General features: G+C 45.6%; 1 protein-coding gene across 1 annotated transcript; it reads right to left on the reverse strand.

Moving 5' to 3' along the window:
- Window positions 1-705: 705 nt before the first annotated feature.
- LOC123401907 (translation initiation factor IF-2-like) lies at window positions 706-20,385 on the reverse strand. Its single transcript, XM_045095770.1, has 6 exons — window positions 19,965-20,385; window positions 19,182-19,760; window positions 17,747-18,268; window positions 2,330-2,699; window positions 2,151-2,225; window positions 706-1,087 (listed from the first exon to the last, which is right to left on the reverse strand). The coding sequence occupies exons 1-6, from the start codon at window positions 19,985-19,987 to the stop codon at window positions 1,037-1,039; spliced, it is 1,620 nt and encodes a 539-aa protein (XP_044951705.1). The 5' UTR covers window positions 19,988-20,385; the 3' UTR covers window positions 706-1,036.
- Window positions 20,386-22,365: the final 1,980 nt, after the last annotated feature.

Genomic DNA, 22,365 nt, shown 5'->3' on the forward strand with positions numbered 1-22,365 from the left:
CTCCACAAATATAAGATTGCATACAAGCATTATAAGAGGCCTCGCATTATAATGATTTTGACACCAGTATACACCATTCCAACACCATAAATTATAAGAATATCAGAGTACCATCATATTTATATCCACCGGCAAAACAAAACTCATATATTGCTCTAGTTCCTATTTTCCACATCTTCTTACTTTTTGCTTGGCCTAACGTAAAAGAATGGTGTAGTTCTCATAGATACTAAGTTGCAGTATACATACTTGAAGAGAAATAGCTAGTCAAAGCAAGGTAACCAGAAAGCTTAACTTGATTGAAACTCATAAAAACATATTATGCATCACAGGTCAAACTTAATTTGTTTGTTTGAGATTGCCTTTACCGTAAAACTCCTCCCCATTTCATTTCCACCCTGAGCTTGATTGGTTCCAGCTGCCTTCCATTCTCCGATCTGTCCCAAATGCCATGGATCAAGCTCCTCCCGGCAGTCTTCAACCGTGAACCGCGATCAAGCACGATCTACGCAAACTTCCTTCACAGTCCAAAGTGGGGATCACATTGAACGTGTCATAAAACCATGTTGATATGAACACATTCGGGGTCTCAACTGAATTCTTACTTTCGTATAATTCAATGTTGAAGACGAAACATGGAGCGGTGCTTCCGCATCCGCGAGGCACCAATTATTCTATCGATAGTGCAACATTTTTTTTGGCAAGTATCATGTCTTGAACCTGTGTGAGTGGGAAGGCATCAACTCCCTTTCACACTAGGATATGCTTTAGTCTGTTGTATGGTGGCAATTAGTAGCAGATATGATATGTAACCTTCCTAAACTATTATCAGGTAGCAAAATTAACCTCGAAAGTTCATTTTCGGTTTTTTATTTTCACTCAAACTCATGGAATGATCATTCCATGATCACTATCTTCAACTTCTCTTTCCCCTGACACTCTTCTCCCTGCTGCTTCCCCTTATCGGCACCGTCAAAATATCATTTCTCCTGTTGTTGTGGTGTCGCTGGAGTTGCGCCCGAGCTCCTCTTCGAGTTTAGTCCGAATCGTCGTCGTCCATTGCCATGCCTTTCAGGCCACCCACGCACTGCAGAACAACACAAAACTCAACAAGGTGAGAATTCATTTTGGCTACGTGCCAAGTCACTGCAACGTAAAAAGAGAGAAACTGAAAGCCAAAAACACTAAACATGAAACATTTAATTTGTTTGGCTACGAAGAATCTTGCCCCAAGATGGTACTAGGAAAATTAACTCTCTCCAAGACAAAGTACTTCCTCCGTCTGGATTTTGTCAGTCTCTCTCATATCGTAGAACAATTTTCAATATAGATTTCACTTGCAAAATATTATGCTATAATAATTGTATTATTAGGTTTGTATTATTTGAAAGAAGTTTCTAATGATACTTTTTGTAAACATATAACTCATATTTTATAAGGTGAATTTAAGATAGAAATTTAAACCGAACATTAGTGACATTCACGCTTCAACGACCCACGTCAACCCCTCCCAGCTGAAGCCACACCTTTCCATGCTCCACACGTAATGTGAAGTACCAAAATATCAATTGGTATGTGATTTCATTGTCAAAGGATATAAACATAACCCTCCTGGCCTCACGTGTAAGAGCACCTCCCCCTCCTCACCCCCTCCCTATGCGTCGACAGTCATAGAGGCAACCCAGGCGGAGTTGCACAATCATCAGTGGGCTGGGGCCCACATTGACATGGGCTAGGAGAGGGACGAGACAGGAAAGGGAAAGCCGACGACTTCTTTCGCCTCTCCCACAAACTCCCATCTCTAAAAAACTGATTACAATTTGAAATTTAGAAATAACATGTGCAGTTGGATCTAAATAACTAATCATTTAAAAACAATTATAATCCTAACAAAGTGAATCACAATCAAATATATAATCATCAACTCCTTTTGTTTGTAAATGTAAGTCTTTTTAGTGATTTCATGAGGGGACTATATACAAAATAAAATAAATGAATCTATACTTTAAAATATGTTTGTATACATCCCTATGTAATCTTCTAGTAAAACCTTTTAAAATACTTATATTTAGGAATGGAGGGAGTAGTAGAATAATAAAATCATGATGATGAACTGAAGCGTAAATAGCAGTGGCCAAGCCGGCCAGTACCTTCTTGGACTTCTTCTCGGTCACTCTGTACCTGGTCATCTTCACCTGCGAGAGCCGCTGCCCCGGGTAGATGTTCTGCACGCACGAACAGATCGTGTCAATGATACCAAAACGAATGCATGAAACAGATGAAAACATAATTAAAAAAAAGCTTTGGGCATGCATGCATGCATGCGTACGGTGACTTGCTCCTGGACTATCTCGGGGCGCCTGTGGGGGCGCCGCGGCAGCTTGGTGCTGCCGGTCATGGCCAGCCAGTCCTCCTCTTTCTCGTCTCGCGTCAGCTGGGTCACGATCCGCGGCACCACCGGCCTCGCCATGGCCGCCTTCTCCTCCTCCTCCTCCTCCTGCTCGACGTGCGGCGGCGCCCCCACCATGGGCGCCTTCCCTCTCTGCTTCTCTGTCGCCTTGATCGACGCCTGACGCTGCAGCCGTTGAGTCTGCTGCTGTTGCCTCCTCTCCTCCTTCACCGCTGGCTGCTGCTTCTCCTCCTTCGCCGCTGGCTGCTTCTCGCCGGCGCCGGCGACGGTGTGAGGTTCCTCCGAAGAACTGGTCACCATCAAGAAAAAATGACAAGTGGTCAACATCATTTTTTGGCATCAATACGTAGAACGATCGACGACACGACCAGAACTAAAAAAAAAAAAAGTAGAACGATGGACGACACGACGTACATGCAAACAAAGGATTAGATAGAAACTACTCCCTTCCTGACTAACGTCACAAAACGTCTTACATTTTAGGATGAAGGGAGTACTAATGTGGCATTAGTGCCAGAGTGTTTGCTGACAGATATGCAAGCTCACTGGATAAATCCTACTCCCTCCGTTCTAAAATAAGTGTCTCAACTTTATACTAGCTTTAATACAAATTTGTATTAAGCTTGACACAGTTATTTTGGGACGGAGGGAGTACTTTCTCTGTAAAAAAAATATAAGAACGTTTAGATCACTAAAATAATGATCTATTAGCTCTTCTATTTCTTTACGGAGGGAGTATATATATAATGCCGGAGATTGGTCAGACTTTTTTAATCTATCCTGGGAATAATCTGGTGATGCTTAATGTGACGATAGTACTCTACTGGTGGTGGAAACAAAATAGGGTTAAAATACACTTCCGTTTCTAAAGATGAAAATAGAAGAGTACAAATACGGTTAAAAACAACCCGAAACAAGAGGCAAAAGATATGGCTCATTTCATCAATAAAGATGAAGGTTAGTAGAGGTTCAAAGGAGGGCCATATATATTACTCCTCGACAAATGGCCACAAAAAGCATACTCTCGCGGCATAATGAAACCCAGCTACCTTGCATTGGTGGGTGATTACCCAAAGCTTGGTCTCAGCCTTAATGAGCACGAAGACGATCATATTGATGATTCAGCATCGCTAGGCCTTAGCCTTGTCGTCTACTAGTAATTCGCGTGACCCTTTTGAGGCACACTTGGATTGTGCCTGCATGCGGCAAACATGTGCAGACTTGTTAGTGCGTGTTCTTGCCGAATGGGAACAAGGTCGTCACTATGCTTCGCGCATAGGAAGAGTACCGACATCATAGGGGCAGGGTCAAGTGGATTACCAAAGGGGATGCGGACACACGCTAGTTCAATGCATATGCGAATGACCGTAGGCGTAAGTGTTCCATCCAACGTCTGCAATCGGAGCTGGGGCTCATGTTGGGCCAGGAGGAAATCAAGAAGTACATCTATGATTTCTACATTAGCTTGATGTGTTAGGTTGATCTCTCCCGTGTGGGCCCAACGGCCCACCGGACCCTTGATCCATGCGCCCTGATCGGGGGCGCCCAACCCGTAATGGTTGGTGGACCCCTGTGACCTGCGTTATAAATAAAGAGGTGGGGGTCGGGGCGCACGGTACGAGGTTCACCGCGCCGCCACACCCCCCACCGATAACCCCTTCCGATCTAGGGTTAGCGCAGTGCTCACGGGAAGCACCACCTTCGTCTACATCTTTCCCTCACGTCACCCACGACTCCAACGCACCGATGGCCGGCGTTGGGAGCTCGACAGGCTCGGGATTAGGTGGTTTCCATCTGATGAGCTGCCTCAAGGAAATTCCGACACTCAGAGGGGATAACTACTCTGAGTGGAGGAAGAAGGTGGACATGGCTCTCTGCATTGCAGAGGTGGACTGGGTTCTGGAGGAACCACAGCCAGCTGCACCTGTAGAGCCAGTCAGAGAGGATGAAGAGGACGATGAGAGCCGGGGCAAAAGGCAATCAAATTATGAAAAAGAGGTGATGTCCCACTCCATCCGCAACAGGCTATGGTTAAATGCCAACAAGAAATGTTTGGCGTTTATAAGGAACACCATTGAGACCACCATCGTGGGCTCAATTGCTGAATGCCCTACGGCACAAGAAATGCTTAACAAGATAAAGAGTCACTTTACTGGCCCTTCTAAGACATATGCCACCCAGTTGATCAAACAACTGGTGACAGAGAGCTACCATGGTGGTGGCCATGGCATAAGGGAGCACATCCTTCGGATGAGCCACACGATAGCTAAGCTCAAACCTATGGATGCGGATCTAGAGATCAAACCAGTTCTCCTTGTCCACCTGGTCATTGCTTCGTTGCCTAAGGAGTTCGAGGCCTTTGTAGTCAACTACAACATGCAGCCCGAGACTTGGGATATTGAAAAGGTCATCGCAATGTGCTCACAAGAGGAGGAGAGGGTTAAGGCTTCACATGGTGGCTCTCTTAACTATGTGAAGGAAAAGAAAAAGGTTTTCCCACCTAACAAAGGTTCTCCCTCCAAGCCACAGGGCAATGACAATGGCAATGGCAAAGCTCCTATCCATTATTAGCATAAGCCCATTCCAGTAGACAGGAAAACTTGCATCTACTGTAAGGATTAAGGGCACTACAAGAAGGATTGCCCTGTTTGGCTAAAGACCTTCATGGCTAAGAGAGGTAAAGATATAGTTTCTTTTGTTAATGAATCCTTGTATTCAAAGTTTACGAAATCTACTTGGTGGATTGACTCAGGTGCAACTGTTCATGTTGCAAATTCTTTACAGGAATTCAATTCGACGATAACTATGCCAAGAAATTCAAGAAGAATTGAAGTCGCGAGCGGTGTCCAAGCCGAAGTTGAAGCTGTAGGTGACGTCTCCTTGGAGCTAGCCGGTGGTTTCAAACTTCTCCTCAGGGATGTGCTTTTCGTACCTTCATGCAATAGGAACTTAATAAGTGTTTCGTGTTTAGACAAAGACGATTATCAATGTTTCTTTGGACATGGCTAATGTGCCATTTGGTCTCATAATGATTATGTTGGGAATGCATTTCTCCATGACGAGCTTTATCTATTATCACTATGTGAAAAAGCGCCCTATGTGTTGAATGTGAATGAACAAAGTACTTCGTCGAACAACGATCAAAAGAAAAGTAAGAGAACCCACGACTCCTCGAAATTATGGCACTGTCGTTTGTGCCATATTTCCAGGGGGAGAATAGAAAGATTAATCAAAAACGAGATTCTTCCAAAGTTGGAGTTCTCTGACTTAGAACAATGCGTCGATTGCATTAAAGGAAAAATATGTAAAACAGATAAAGAAAGGAGCAAACCGAAGCACAGGAACACTGAAAATTATCCACACTGATATTTGTGGACCGTTTCGGGTGAAAAGTGTGGATGGTTATGATTCATTCATAATGTTCACAGACGATTACTTCCGCTTCGGTTACATTTATCCAATCAAAGAAAGAAATGAGGCATTGGATAAATTCAAGATATTCAAAGCTGAAATTGAAAATCAGCTTGACAAAACGATTAAGATTGTGAGATCCGACCGTGGGGGGGGGGAGTACTACGGTCGACACACACCATATGGCCAAGTCCCTGGACCTTTTGCAAAGTTCTTGTAGGAGACTGGTATTGTTGCCCAGTATTTGATGTCGGGCGAGCGTCAGCAAAATGGAGTAGCTGAAAGACGTAACCGTACCCTCATGGATATGGTACGCAACATGATGAGCTACTCAGACCTACCATTGGGATTGTGGATGGAGGCGCTTAAAACCGCGATTCACATTCTCAACAGAGTTCCAAGCAAGTCGGTGCCCAAAACACCGCACGAGCTCTGGACAGGAAGAGTGCCATCCCTACAACACTTAAGAGTGTGGGGATGCCCTGTTGAGGCCAAAATGTTTAATCCGAATCTTGGAAAGCTAGACCCGAAGACACTGAGTTGTCATTTCATTGGCTACCCTGATAGGTCAAACGGTTTTCGTTTCTACTGTCCAGACAGATACACAAAGTTTGTGGAAACGAGACATGTTGTCTTCTTAGAGGACGAGGTGATGAGGGGGAGCCTGGTAGCTCGTAAAATTGATCTTGAGGAGAAAAGGGTGTATGCACCCATTCCGATGATTCAAGAGCCATTTTTCTCACTACCCGCTGTAACTCCAACCATGACAACTGTGGGAGCAGACCCGGAACCTGTCCTTCAGGAGCCGACTGAACCCGTTGTTGATCATGAATTGGAAGTACAGCAAGAAATAGTAGAAAGTGTGCCTGACAATGAGGCACTTAGAAGGTCTAATAGAACAAGAAGACCTGCTATTTCTATTGATTATAAAGTATACAACACGGAAATGGCTCATATGGAAGGTGATCCCACCACATATGAGGAGGCCATTAAAAGCCCTCACTCATCAAAATGGATAGAGGCAATGGAAGATGAGATGAAATCGATGAGTTCCAATCATGTTTGGGACTTAGAGATTATTCCTAAAGGAGCAAAGACAGTAGGCTGCAAATGGGTCTACAAAACAAAGTATGACTCTAATGGGAATGTAGATAAGTATAAAGCCCGACTTGTGGCAAAAGGATTTACACAAAAAAGAAGGGATAGATTACAATGAGACCTTTTCTCCGGTCTCTTGTAAGGATTCCTTCAGAATCATAATGGCACTAGTTGCTCATTTTGATTTAGAGCTGCATCAAATGGATGTAAAGATGACATTTCTAAACGGTGATTTAGAAGAAGATGTCTACATGAAACAACCCAAGGGTTTTATCGTGGAAGGCAAGGAAGATCTAGGTTGCCGTCTAAATAAATCCATTTATGGGCTAAGGCAAGCCTCTAGACAGTGGTACATCAAGTTCAATTATACCATTAAAAGATTTGGATTCCAAGAAAATGTTGAGGATAATTGCATTTATGCTAAGTTTAAACATGGGAAATATATTTTCCTAATCGTGTATGTGGATGATATCTTGCTTGCAAGCAATGGTATTGGTCTACTACAAGAAACAAAGAAGTTTTTATCCTCACACTTCGACATGAAAGACCTTGGTGATGCTTCATATGTTTTGGGCATTGAAATTCACCGAGACAGGAAAAATGGAGTCTTAGGACTCTCACAGAAAGCATATTTAGAGAAAGTTCTCCAAAAGTATAATATGCATAAGAGCAAAGCCACACCTGCTCCCATAGTCAAGGGCGATAGTTCTGGGAAATATCAATGTCCCAAGAATCAGTACGAGCTCGATGAAATGAAAACAGTACCATATACTTCGGCTGTTGGAAGTTTACAGTATGCACAAGTGTGCACACACCCTGACTTAGCTTTTATCACCGGGGTACTCGGTAGATATCAAGCAAATCCAGGCCAAGAGCACTGGAAGATGGCAAATAAAGCTTTGCGTTATGTGCAAGGCACAAAGGAAATCATGCTGACATACAGGCGATCTGATTCCCTAGAGATAAAAGGGTACTCAGACGCCGATTTTGCGGGAGATAGAGATGATAGAAAATCCACGTCTGGGTACGTGTTCACTCTCGCAGGGGGGGCTATTTCATGAAAAATCTCTAAACAGACCATAGTTGCATCGTCTACGATGCAAGCAGAGTTCATAGCATGTTTTGAAGCCACCGGGCAGGTGATATGGCTAAAGAAATTTATACACGACTTGAAAGTGGTAGATTGTATCCACAAGCCACTAAAGATATACTGCGACAACCAGCCCGCAGTATTCTATGCTCACAACAACAAGTCCAGCAATGCTGCCAAGACAATAGATATAAAGTATTATGTTGTGAAAGATAAAATCCAGGATCAAACTATAAGTCTCGAGCATATAAGTACGAAGTATATGCTTGCGGATCCGCTAACGAAAGGCTTACCACCCAGTGTGTTCAAGGAACACTTAGCCGGCATGGGTTTGACGGAAAGCCTATGATTCCTAGATAATAAGAGGCCCAGAAGTAAATGAATTTGTTTCAAAACATAAGGTGTGTTGTAGCTGTATGATTCTATTGGCAATTAAGCTGTGACGATGAGACATGCTCTACACGCCTATATGTGATGGAACAAATAGAAAGTATAAAGTCAAAGTGAAAGCTGAGATCAAGGGGGAGAATGTTAGGTTGATCTCTCCCGTGTGGGCCCAACGGCCCACCGAGCCCTTGATCCATGCGCCCTGATCAGGGGCGCCCAACCCGTTATGGTTGGTGGGCCCGTGTGACCTGCACTATAAATAAAGAGGTGGGGGCCGGGATGCATGGTACGAGGTTCACCGCGCCGCCTGACCCCCCACCGATAACCCCTTCCGATCTAGGGTTAGCGCAGTGCTCACGGGAAGCACCACCTTCATCTACATCTTTCCCTCACGTCACCGACGACTCCAACGCACCGATGGCCGGCGCTGGGAGCTCGACAGGCTCGGGATTAGGTGAGTACAAGGGTTACACCGGATCTATCTATGACTAGACGATCTACGGCTTCAACATGATGGTCTCGGATTAACCCAAACTGGCCATGTTGCGCTCTCATATGTGGGTTCACTTGCTGCCTCAAGAGATCATGCGTCGCTTCTCTGCAGGAAACTGGGTACGGTGCCGAGTCAAGATGGTTGGCCAACCGCCTTCGTCCACATGTTCTGGAGGTTTTGAAGGGCCATTTATTTGCCATCTACACTAGTTTCACGCTCGATACAGTTGACATATCTAGGTTAAACTTTGGCAGGCTTCGGTAATTTTGAATGTCTAGTGCGCTGATAGCATTCGCCAATTTCCCGCTGATCAACATTCCTTTTGAAAATCGTTCTAAATATTATGCCTCATATCTCTCTCTAGTGTCCCATAGGGTCATAAATCGATGTCTATCCGCTTTCATTGAAGGCCATTACATCGTCAAAGGATCAATGGCGTTACAGGAGATAATGCATGGAGTTAAGCGATGTAGACATGAGGCTATCTTGCTTAAGTTAGATTTAAAAAAAACTTATGATCGTGTTAGTTTGGCATTTCTAGGCGAGGTTTTACTTCACAAGGGTTTGGAGGCAAGGTGGGTCCATCATATGATGAAGTTCGGCTGGAGGGGGGGGAGACAGCTGTATCCATCAATGGGGAAGTTGAGAAGTCTTCCAGAACAAGCGCGGGTTGATACAAGCCAATCCTCTATCACCGTTGATCTTTAAATTCGTTATGAACGCATTCTCAGCAATGCTCGGTAGGCTCAAGCTGATGGGCATATTAAGAGGGTGGTGGCCCAACTTATCCCTAGGTGGTGTTGCAATTGCAATACATAGAGAACACAATTTTGTTGTTCAAACGGGACCATCACAGTATTACCTCGGTAAAACTAATCCTTATATGTTTTGAGGCAATGTCGGGTATCAAGGTTAATTTCCATAAGTGTGAGCTGGTTATCATGAGGATGGATCACAGGGAGGGGAATCGGGTTGTTGTGTCCTTAAATGCAAGTTAGGAGCCTTCCCAATCTCGTAGGCCTCCCAATTTCTAACAACAACCTTACAATCTCTGAGGCAGTCGATGTGTACTTCGGTAGCTCAGAGGTTTTCCAGTGGCATGGAAAGTTCATGTCTTCGGGCGCCAGGATGATCTTAACAAATTTGAACCTCTCCTCTCTTATGTTATTCACGATGGGCTTGTCCCTTATGGCTAATGGGGTGAATGCCAAACTGGACATGTCGTGTTCCAAATTCTTTTGGGAAGGAGCTGAGCCAAGAGAAAACACCACATGGTTAAGTGGGTGACAGATTACCATCCAAAAATGTCAGGAGACTTGGGCATAATAAATTTCAAACTGGTGAATATCCACATGGATTGAAATCTTCCCTAAAATGCTAGTTAGCTTTGGGTTGAGCTTTTCAAGGCAAAGTATTTCCCGGACGGCTCTTTTATGAATCCGAGGTCTTTTGTTCATCGTTTTAGAATTGGATTCAAGCAATTAAGTTGGCTTTCATTCTAGGGGCAAAGATTCCGGCTAGAAATGGCAAGTCCATCCATTTTTTTACTTGACCGATGGCTGGATTTATAGCCAATGTTGATGGAATTTTGTGATCTGTACTCCATAACAGTGGAGCCGGATATCTCGGTAGCCGAGATGTTGCTCTCCTACCCCCTCCCATTTGTAGCCTTTCATCCTCAGCTAATCCCTACCAAGACTGCTAGATGGAACCCTCTTTGCGATAGGCTCCAATGCATGCTCCTATCGACCAATGATGCGTGGATATGAGGCATCTTAGTAGCTCTAAACAGTTCTTGGTAAAATCACTCTAGGCACAACTATACAAAACTTCCTCACTTTTCTATCGTGCGACATATTTGAAAGGCCAATATACTTCTCAAAGTTAAAATCTTCATGTAGGAAATGTATGGAAACCGTGTGTCGATGTCTACCAATATAGTTAAGTGCAATAGCCCTTTGGATGACAATTATTCTTTGTGTGTGGTGTCGAGGGATGGCAACCACATCTTCTGTAGATGTCCTTTTGCATGCTTTCGTGGAGTGGGGTCCGGGAAGCTTCGGGGCTGCATTGGGATCCAACCTGTAGTGCATAGTTGATCTCAATGTTGTACTCGTTGTGGCGCATGTCCAAATGGGTAATGTGGCCATGTGTAAGGGCACCATTATGGGTGATTTGGCAAATCCACAATTGAGGTTGTATCGCCCCTTCACCCTGCCGACTGCTTTTTCAAATGCAATATTTACCTATAGTAGTGTATGCCGCTCGATAAGTGAAGGGACATTGATAGCATGTTGTTGGCAATCAGCAAGCTGCGGCAGGTCTGCTTGATGGATCTTTCTTATCCATCGTTTTATCCTCCCGGGCATGTGCGCTCTGCCTGGGTTTGATGCCCTAGTTATTTATATTATACTCAGGAACCTTGGTTTGTTTTTTGTACCGCAACTTGTCTGGATGCTGCTTGTGTGTAGGCTTTGTTAAGTTAAAACCGGTCGATTTTTGCTCTTCATTCTAAAAAGAACCTTCCATTTCCCATTCCAAAGTTCCTACACAACCAACATAATGGTGGAGGCTATCGATTTTCCTCCTTCTACCATGACTGAGAGTATCGTCAAAGTCCACTCCACTAAGTGATGTTCAATTCCACCGAGACAAGACAAGCCTTTAAAACCTCGCAGAGACAGATGTAGGGTTTTCACTTGAACAAGATGTGCATAACGGGATCAAGCTCCATCTTGCAAAGTTTACCGAGACCTCGATTTGGACATCCTCTCCTCTCTAGGCAATCGGTGGTCCAAAATTGTATTCTTGATGCAAGTCATGCTAAGAAATTGTACTTGGGCAACACCGAGTTATCAAATAATGCAGGCTTCATGGAAATAGTGATGGGCCACTCAAATTGACCCTTATAAGTGGAACAATGAAATATATGCCATTTGCCGCAAGGCTCCAAATGATGTTATTGGCGATCTCTTGGTAAAGATGAACATGAATAAGGAATGGCCCACATAGTGCAAAATTGAAGGATATGATAAACCATGAGTCCCCTGGACATGCCAATTCTTTTCAGACAAGCATTGTCACGGAGAGTGTGAACACGAGTGAACCTCGAGGCGAGATACGATCTCTCTTTTGTCATCTCCAACGAGTGAACTTATAATTATGTTGTTGGTTTCCTTTTACTCGTATAATTGATATGGTGGCTATGAAATGAAAAAATAGAAGCATGGACTTTCCTTGTCCTTGGCTCTCCAACATGCATCAATAATTAGTTTCTTCTTGCTCCCAATTGGTGTTATTTTGGTCCAATCTAGGACAAATGCATTACTTCTCATGTCCAACACATGCAAAGTAGATGCATGGCTACAACTTATGAACGATGTGTACTTTGGCGTTTCTACGACATAGACTCGCAACACAAATTATATCATGAATATGTGGGGGCTTATCATCCTCCAGACCTTGAGATGAAACCAACCTCAGCTAAGTCTCTTTGGAAATATTTTATTTGTAGATTGATCGGGGACCACATAAATTTAAATAGTTTTCACCTTCTTATTTTCTACTTCTTTCTACTCTTTTTATTTTCTCTAGGTGTTCTTTCCTCCAAGCATTAAAAGGCTCCTTCTCCACGTATACGAAGCCATATTTCTTACCTTCATTGATGTGCTATGTGTTGGTGTGACTATTATATTTAGCAGGTACTCCTTGTATCATGTTTCTCCCAACAACGAGTGACATGAAACCATCTATATAGGTAACATGTCGTTCGTGACTTCGCAAACGAATTTTCTCACCAAAAGCTATACCTTTGTTGAATATGTATGGTTTAAACCCACATCCTCTGCATCATTGTAGTGCACACAACCATTTCTATTAATTATTAAGTATAGTACAGAATAATGCATCTAGGTTCAAAACATTAGAAGACGTGAAATAAAACATCACAACTAAGTCCACTTCTTTAGTAGCAACGCCTTCAAGAAGGGATAAACGTTCTCATGTTGTCGTCGACACGTCTTGTCGAAAGCGGACCAGGCAAGGATTTTCATCATGGTTGTTGAGACCAATGCCACAATAAGTAGACAACACATTCACCAAGGTAACGATGCAAGTTTGTTGCTGCTAAGCATGACTAATAAGGGCGAGGACAAAAAAATCACCCCAGATATGAAGCAGTATTTCAGTCGATATCTTGATCATGTATTAGTCGATATTAGCATCCATGAGTACTCCGTACTAGGCCAAAAAGAGACCAGGAGATTAGTGGCATGGGTTCCCACCTTAAACCACTGTCGTCGCCGTTGGGGGGCATGTCTTGGTGTGAAAATTTCATTTCCACTCCACACCGCCATGATTCATACGGCAGCCTCCAACATACCGTCGGAGCCACTACCCTGGTGCTAGATGTCAGCACGGAATTGCGAGGGTGCCCCTTACTCATAAGCATTGGAAGTTGCGACTCGCACCATGAATTTCCTCATACGGTAGCCGCTCCAATCACACAAGATGAAAATGACCTTTTTGTTGTAATCGAGAGCTGACAATGTCGCTTGTGACAACTGACTTGTGCTTGGAGACATGCCAACAAGCTTGCACACATATCGCTATGGCCCTCACTCTCCTTGTCATGGTCATTGAGTATTGCCGACTTTGTTGCGGTCGCGAGTAGAGGGCACTTCCGCCATCTTGACTGGTCCTCTCGAGATATAGGAATCGTCTTTCATGTTGTTGCAATCAACGGAGGACGCCACCACCATCACGGCCAATCCTCCATGTCCAATAGAGGCTTCCATTGTCCATATGCCTTCCCTCCGCCCAAAGGCGCCTCATCAACACGTACGGCCCTCCTAGCAAAGTGTCCTGCAATGCGTCGACGCGACACATAGACCTCCATGTGCACCGAGGCTTTCATGTTCACCTCTGGCTCAGAGTTCGATCTGCGAGGGAGTCCTCCGATCGTCGATAGTTGGTCTTGCGCTTATGCACATGGGAGGTCCTCATAACCTCCTAGTCACCCTTGCCAATCTCGACTTCCAACAGGATGGACTCCGACGACCTAACTTCTACAAAATAGGAAACCAATATCTCTCCTTGTTCATCTGCAATTCTCACTTTATAAGTAGGTATTGGATTTCCTTATACAAACTTATTGATATGATTGATCTGGAATGGAAAATAGAAGCACAACTGACCTAGACTTTCCTTGTCCTCGATTCTCACGCAAGAAAAAAAAACACATGATTTCTTCTTTCTCCCAGTCGATGTTGTTTTTGTCAAATTGATGACAAATTCATTATTTCTCATGTCCAAACTATGCAAAGAAGATGCATGGCTACCAGTTATTAACAATGTGTACTTTGTCAATTCATCACCATAAACCAAAATAATGACGATAGTATCATGGATATGTGCAGGTGTATCATCCTCAAAACATTAAAATGATACTATCCTAGGTTTTGGGTTGGTCTCTAAGGAGAATTGCTCTTCTATCAAGCCAGTTTAGCCCCCTAATGTTGTCCTTAATCATGATCAGGGTGTGTTCTAACATTGGTAAGAAGGGGTAATCAAGCGGTGCACAAGAAAGAACACTTGCACTTGAAGAAGCAATGGACTGCAAACAAGTTCGGACCATCTTTGACAACAACCTTATGCAACAGATAAGAACCACAAGGTCCGGGAGAATGCCCTGCCCTAGAGATAAACAACAAAAGGCTTGCTAGCATCTGACACTAAAAGAACTCAAGCAACGACATGTACACAAAATTAGACCAAAAACGTGGTTTCAACCAATTCTTGTATTTACTCATCGAGGATCTCCTCGCCCCCATGCAGGATCAGAGCATCCTCCATTGTGGTAGACATGTCATAGTCCCTCCTAAAGAGCGCACCTAGTGCGCTGACGGCGACCAACGGCAAATTCCCCTGCAACAGTTTAGCAAACTTGGAGATAGCAAGATCAGTGGCATCCTCGCCCTCAGCGATAGTCCCATACGACGATATGAGATGTGGGCAATCATGCCACCGGGGTGGACCTGTTCTTGGACTTGAGGAGAGCGTTGTTGCGAAGAAGCAACACACCTTTGGGCTTTAAAGTCTCATTGGAGGTCTCTATCTATAGGATTGAAGAGTGGGAAGTAGCAGAGGCTTGCATCGAATGACAAACAATCTGGCTAACGGGGTCACGACGTTGTGGGGTCTAGGGGTAGGTTTCACATGCTCATGTGCGAGATTTGACATGGACTTGACCATCGGCGGCGACGTAGAAGCCATTAGTGGTGGCGGTGTTCCCAACATCAGAGTAGGTGTAGTAAGGTCTTGCACATCGTTGAGTGGTGAGCACGCGATAGGTTCCAATGGGACAGCGCATCAAGTGTCACATGATAGCTCTTGGCATGAGAGAAGTAGGCCCATCATTAGAGAGTGTCGTGTCGTCGTTGAAGAAAACCAACCCCGCCATGGCCTAGTATTCACTCTCTCACCTAGGATGCGGGAGGTTGGCCCGAGACAGTCTTGCCTGCTAAGGATGAAGTTGTGCAGGCGCGAGAGGGAGGGATGGCGACGTTTTCTCCAAAATCGGCGTAGGGTCATCATGGGATGAGCTGATGTATTAGACCCGCGCCGCGTTGTGGAGCGTCAAATAATTATAATAGGTGTTAGTACTTCAAGGTAAATGCACTAGGAGTGTTTGAGCTTGCCATGTATGTTTCCCTTTGGTCCCCCTAGTTGCGAAAAATGCCAAAATTGGTGTAAAAAGTTGGCTTTTCTACGCAATTATCATCACTAGACGTTACTGCACTAGCGTGACGCTGTATTTTCATTTGGAGATGTTTATTATTCCTATGCGGCGAGTGCATCCTAGCTGCCAATCCGTGGGATTTTCTAATGGCACTAGGTTGGTCCCACTTGTCACCTAAGACAACTTTTTTCGATTGTAGGCCACGAAATGCGGGTCCCACTTAGAGCAACTCTAGCAGACCCCGCATCCGTCCGGCCTGCAAAACGTGTTTGCAGTTTGCGGAAAAACGTCTTTGCGGGCCGGCGCACACGGCCGCGGATGCAGACCCTACATAACGGACCCGTAAAAAAACATATTCGTGAAATATGCTTTTTCAGACCCCGCGCGGGCTGAAATGTCCCTCCCACCAACCGCTTCCGCTTATATGCAGGGCACCGCAACGGCGAGGGGGAAACCCGCGAATACGCGGGTTGGGGCCGAGATTTTGCCGCGCCCCGCAAAAATATTTTGCGGGCGGGATGCGGGGTCTGATCGGGCAGGTTTTTCCGCCCCGACCCGCATTTTGGCGGTTATTTTCTGGGACGGGGCGGGATGCGGGGTCTGCTAGAGTTGCTCTTAGCTCAACGAAAAAAGAAAGTCAAGGATAAAATCAACGTTGCTCGTGGTCGAATTAGGAGCTTAGAGCATCTACAACCGACTTAGCAAATATGACTCCCTATATGCCGTGTTCGTTTTGGTCCCGTGCTTTTTCGACCGCGTGACCGTATTTCTCATATGTCAGGTCATTTGCACGTGATTATTGAAGATGAAGAAAAAGAAGAAAAGAATGAATAAAAAAGGAAAAATATGGTTCGGGGTGGGGTCGTATCCTACGTGGCGAACTGACCGGGATGGACGATCGCGTCTGCGGGCCTTTATATTGTCTTCATTTTTGAGATAGATATGAGGGGTGTCGGTAAGTCCAGGCGTTTGTGATGGGTATGAGGTGTCTGATTGGGCCGTGTTTTTACGACCGATCACTGATCAGACCTGTTAAAACGTTTAAAACGGATATGAGGTGTTCGGTTGCATATACTCTTGACGAACTCGAGCATGCTACCCACTCCATCCAATAAACTTTTGTCTTTTATGGACATATAAATTCTTAGATGAGCTATTATGTACTAATGTTTAATGTGATGGATGTGATGCTAGCATTGAAAAAGACATGCTTAATTGAAAAGTTTAACTGAGTGACGCTGTAAGGAAAGATAGAACTGCATGTGACAGGAACCAGTAGAGAACTGCGACAAAACATGCTACTGTAGTAGCTAGTGATGATGAGTATGAACAACATAGGGTGTGTTTGGTAGCCTGAGGGTGCACGAGGCCAAAAGTTTCTTATTGAACCCATTTTTCGCTGTTTGGTAGAGTGCATGAGCTCAAGTGGACTATGCTCAACCCATGCAAAAAATACCTCTCAGCAATGCTCAACCGAGCTCCTTCATCGGGCCGAGCTGGGGTCAGCTAAACCGGCCTCGACCCACCTCTCCCTCGAACCACCCGATGCAGCAGCAGCCGCCGCCCACGCCTCGAGTCTACCCCGCCGCCGTCGTCGCCCCACCCCGCTGCCGCCGCCGTCGTCCCACCCCACTGCCGCCGCCGTCGCCCCACCCCGCCGCCGCCGCCGTCGCCCCACCCCGCCGCCGCCGCCGTCGCCCCACCCCGCCGCCGCCGCCGTCGCCCCACCCCGCCGCCGCCGCCCCACCCCGCCGCCGTCGTCCCATCCCACTGCCGCCGTCGTCGCCCCACCCCGCTGCCGCCGCCGTCGCCCTGCCCCGGGTCTACCCCGACGCCGCCGCCGATCTACCTGGCCCCTTCCCCCCGCCCCTGATCTACCCCGTCGCCGCCGCATCGGTCTCTGTCCCGTCTCCCTTCCTTCACCCCCTTCTCCCTTCCCATTCCATGCTTCCAAACACAGTCCGAGCACATCATGTCTCAACACATACATCACTACCAAACAATCACACATGCATGTATTCAACATGTCTTGACTTAGCATGTCTTAAAAGGGACAACTATGTTAGAATGGGAACAGCTACCAAACACACCCATAGTGAGGCGGAGGGACTTGCGTACCTACGGAGCGAGAGCGTGACGGCGGCATGAGGAGGCAGCTGCAGGCTGGCGACGAGGTTGGGATCGCGGGCGCCCGTCGACGGCAGCATCATCTTCACCGCCGCCGCCTGCGTCTGCACCGCCACCGATTCATGCGCAGGAGTGGGCGTGGGCGCCTCCCGGCGGCTGCGCGAGCGCTTGCTCTGGCCCCACTGAAGCAGCACATGGGCGTCCGGTGCGGCGATACCCTTGCTGGCACCGCCACCGATGTTGGGTTCTTGGTATGTGCGCATGCCGGCGTTGTAGAGATGGCGGCTCACGAGGGCAGCGGGTGAGGACGGCGGCGGCCCTCGTGGCATGTGGTGCTCCGGCGAGGTGCTCGCAAAGTACGGCGCCAGGCATGAGGTGTCAGCAACGACGACGGCCGGGACGCGCTCGTCCCTGCTCGGTGTAGGGGCCGGCGTCGGTGCCGCCGGCTTACGGGTCACGCTGCTACCGGCGCCATCAGCGAAAGGGAAGGAACCCGGAACGATTCTTGGGTACCTGCACAGGAAACGAAATCAAAGAAACGGTCGATGTTACCGAGCGAGATTGCTAACAGAACCAAGTCGAACACTTAGCTAGATACAACATGAAATGAAGATAAAATGATTCTTCCCCTCGTTGTGAGGCGAGGATTCTAAACCAAAACTAGTGAAAGAAAACAAGCACGTTTACAAATTAGTACAGTAAAAGAAAACAAGCACGCTTGCAAAAAGTTTCGAATCTTTTTGCGCTGTAAATAGTCCTTCCGTTCCTAAATATAAGACATTTTAAAGATTACATTATGAACTACATACAAATATATATAGACATATTTTAGAGTACAGATTCACTCATTTTGCTTTGTATGTAGCCTTCTAGTGAAATCTCTAAAAGGTTTTATATTTTAAAACGGAGGGAGTATATTTTTTTTTTCTTTTCTAAATGGGCACCATGGTGCTGGTGCACAACTAGCAATGTTAATTCGGCATTCCGGCCCAGTAGATGGCTGTGAAGATATCATACATGTATGTATGTGTACATGTATCTATCTACATCGTGATTGTTTAATGTGATGCATTGATGATTAGTGATGGATATGCATGCCGGTGCTACTAGGATGGAAACAAAACACGGTGTTGGATGAGTCCAAAAAAGTGTCTTTAGAGTGATGCCGTAAAGAAAGATACTTCCTCCGTTTTTAAATATAAGTTTTTCTTAGACATTTCAACAGGGACCACATACGGAACAAAATAAGTAAATCTACACATTAAAATATGTCTATATACATTGGTACGTAGTTTTCTATTGAAATGTTTAAAAAGACTTTTATTTAAAAACGGAGGGAGTACAATACAACTGCATGGGACGCGACACGAACCAGAAAGAACGACTGCGACAAAATAACAGAGTAATAGTAGGCATGCGCACGTACCAAGAACCCAACATCGGTGGCGCTGGGGGTGCGTACCCGTGGAGCCAGAGGGTGCCGGCGCGAGGAGGGAGAGACGACGGGGCCACGCGGGCGCCCGGCGGCGGCGGCTGCATCCCCGCTCGCGCCTGCTCCTTCTTCGCCGCCTTGCGGCTCCTGAACTTGAGGGATGCCCGCCGGCGCACCTCGGCGGGGGTCAGCAGCTCGGGTTCGGGCGCGGGAGTGTGCACGGGCGCCTCGCGACGGCTGCGCGAGCGCTTCCCGTGCCCCCACCGGAGCTGCACGGGAGCGGCCGGCGAGGCGACGCCGCTGCCACCGCCGGCGCCGAGGTCGGGTCCCTGGGAGTGGGACGTGTGCATGGCGACGACGTTGCAGCGTTGCCGATGGTGGTGGCTCACGAGGGCAGCGGATGAGGACGCCGGACGATTCTCGAGCGAGGTGCGGGGGAAGTAGGGTGCGACGCGTGAGGTGCCGGCGACGACGTCCGGGGCGCGCTCGTCCTTGCTCGGTTTGGCCGCTGGCTTCCGGCTCGCGCCGCCGCCACCGGCGAGAGGGAGGGAATCCGGGTCGACTCTATGGGACCTGCACAGAAAACAGAATCAAGAAATGATCGAAAACATCTCACACAACGAATCCGTGCTCGCTCGATCAGAAAGAAAGGAAGTATATACAGATCTGGACTCGATCTCACGGCGGGAATGGAAGGAACGAAGGACCCAGGCAGGCCAGAACACGGTACCGGAAGAACCCCAGCCAAGAGCAGAATCGGCGCGGCAAGAGGGCTACCTGATCATGTTATTCACATCCATTTCGGTTTGGAGGGCCGTCGATCGGCAGCCTCCTCCTTGGCTGCCGTTTCTTCACTCCGATCACCACACACACACACACACACACGCTGCCCTCACGCTCTCAGCCTTGTCCTCGTGCTCTCTGCTAGCCTCTACAGATATCTGACCGACATGATCGTGATCGAGCAGTGGCAGCGCAGTGTGGTTAACGGAATGCAGCTAGGCTAGGGCCGGGCCTCTCGGCTAATGCGCATGCACCGACCATTGTCCACGTGCGAGAAGCCTCTCCTGAGGCGTGAGCGTGCAAGACGACCCCGGCCGGCGCTCACGTGACCCATGCATCAACAGTGGACGTACGTCACACTGGGTGAATAAGCGCCGTTGGTTTTAGAGTAGACCATCATGCTTATCTATCTCTACACATGTGCTTCCAACCAAAATAAGCGGCATCGATGTAATCGCATCTCTAACTAATTAATGTTGGTTAGCCATTAACATTTACTCCCTCCGTACCTAAATATAAGTCTTTTAAGATATTTCACTAGGTGTCTACATACAAAGCAAAATGAATGAATCTATACTTTAAAATAGTCTATATACATCCGTATGTAGTCCATTAGTTGAACCTCTAGAAAACCTTACATTTAGGAACGAAGGGAGTATATGCTAAAAACACCACCGACCTTACATCTAATGCCGCGTTTGAATTAGCGTTTTTCCTCGTTTCAGACCAGCAAAGAATACAGAGCTTGTTCCGTCGTTTTGATTTCAGGCAGGAATCAAGTGTTGACAGGTAACTTACACTTGTAAATTAAATGCAGGTGTAAAATTTTACACCCATTCCAAGCATGGCCTAAAATGGATATGTGACTTTTGTTGAAATCTTTACTCAACAACTTTCGCTTCTATAGAGGCTCGAATATAGGTATGCCTGGGTGTATCATGCCTAAATAGGCAAATTAATTTCCTTTTTTTTACATGGACTGGCAAATGTTATGATCTACAACATATACTGGTGTCATTGTTTACATACAAAATGAAGAAAATGCCTTCCACTTCACTAAAAATTGATAGCGTATATTTGGGGCATCTCGTGTGCTACGGTGAAAAGTATCACCCTTTCCGTTATGAACATGTCAAGCAATTATGGTATGATACTACGTACAAGTAAGGATTAATTTCATGACTTAGTAGATAATATGACAAAAGCACAACAACCTCTCAACTAATTAGATCCATCCAAATGCCTACCAAAATGTTCATTTGTAAGCAAAGGCAGAACCGTACAGTAAAACCAGCCACCTTTAGGAGATACCAACAATACTACCTCTTGTTTTTTTCAGAAAATACTTTGCCACTTTGCTAACATAATTTGGTTGCTCTGGAAAATACCGAATAGACAAGTGTGGGAAGTCTCGTAGATCCAGCTTGGGAAGTAGGCTTTGATACTACTCCCTCCGTTCCAAAATAAGTGACTCAAAAGTGACTCGAGTTTGTACTACTTTAGTACAAATTCGAGTCACTTTTGAGTCACTTATTTCAGGACAGAGGGAGTACTTGTTAATAACTTGATCTTAGGTTCATCTCAATTGACCTCAATATGTAGTGATTTTATACAAGCCACTAGACTTTGAAAGTCATGTGTGGAGAAGAAAGGGGGTCAAATCGATGCCTTCCTCAATGTGCTAGATATATGATAAGTTGGTTCATATTGCTTAGCTAATTGCTGCAACCTCACCACCTAATCAACATTCAACCCATAAGTATTGTTAGTTTTAGTACTCTTGGTATTTGATGAATCCAAACGACTCACAGGTACATGAACAAAACCATCGGTCCTTCTTAACAACATTATGAATGACGCCAAACTATGGAGCACCGCCAGGGCCAAGCAACTAGGGACGATCATTTTGTGGGAATGACCATTCATGCATTGTTTTAAGGGACAGTTGTAAAAATCTACCCTCTTCTTAATTAATAGATGAGGTAAATATTATGCCTTCATTTTGCAGAAATGTACAGATAATCCTTTTCCATATGGGACTAAATTTGCTGCCATCTTAGTTTTTTAAATAACATGACAAATTTACTATGCATTTTCCATGGCAATTTTTGCCAATGACACCACTATCAGAACAAATGCTTTTAGCCATATGAGATGAACAAAAATATGTTTTCCATACAAGGCAAATCTCTTATACAAACAAAGGCCATTGTAATTAACATACCATGGCAAATTATTTTACACACATGAAAAATTTCCTATACAAAGCATGACAATTTTAATCAAAATACCATGAAATTTGTCAACATACATTTGTCATTGTAATTCTGGTCATAATTTGTGTTATTTTACATACATGGCATGTTTCATATACAAAGCATGGCAAATATTAATA

Source organism: Hordeum vulgare, chromosome 1H, assembly GCF_904849725.1.
Source record: "Hordeum vulgare subsp. vulgare chromosome 1H, MorexV3_pseudomolecules_assembly, whole genome shotgun sequence".
Lineage (NCBI taxonomy): Eukaryota > Viridiplantae > Streptophyta > Magnoliopsida > Poales > Poaceae > Hordeum > Hordeum vulgare.

Excerpts from the sequence above, each read along its gene's own strand:
- LOC123401907 (XM_045095770.1), bottom strand. The coding sequence starts at position 19,987 with ATGGATGTGAATAACATGATCAG. Across the intron at positions 2,700-17,746 it reads GTCACGCTCTCGCTCCGTAG|TTCTTCGGAGGAACCTCACA; the intron begins GTACGCAAGTCC and ends GATGGTGACCAG. Across the intron at positions 1,088-2,150 it reads CCGAGAAGAAGTCCAAGAAG|TGCGTGGGTGGCCTGAAAGG; the intron begins GTACTGGCCGGC and ends GTTGTTCTGCAG.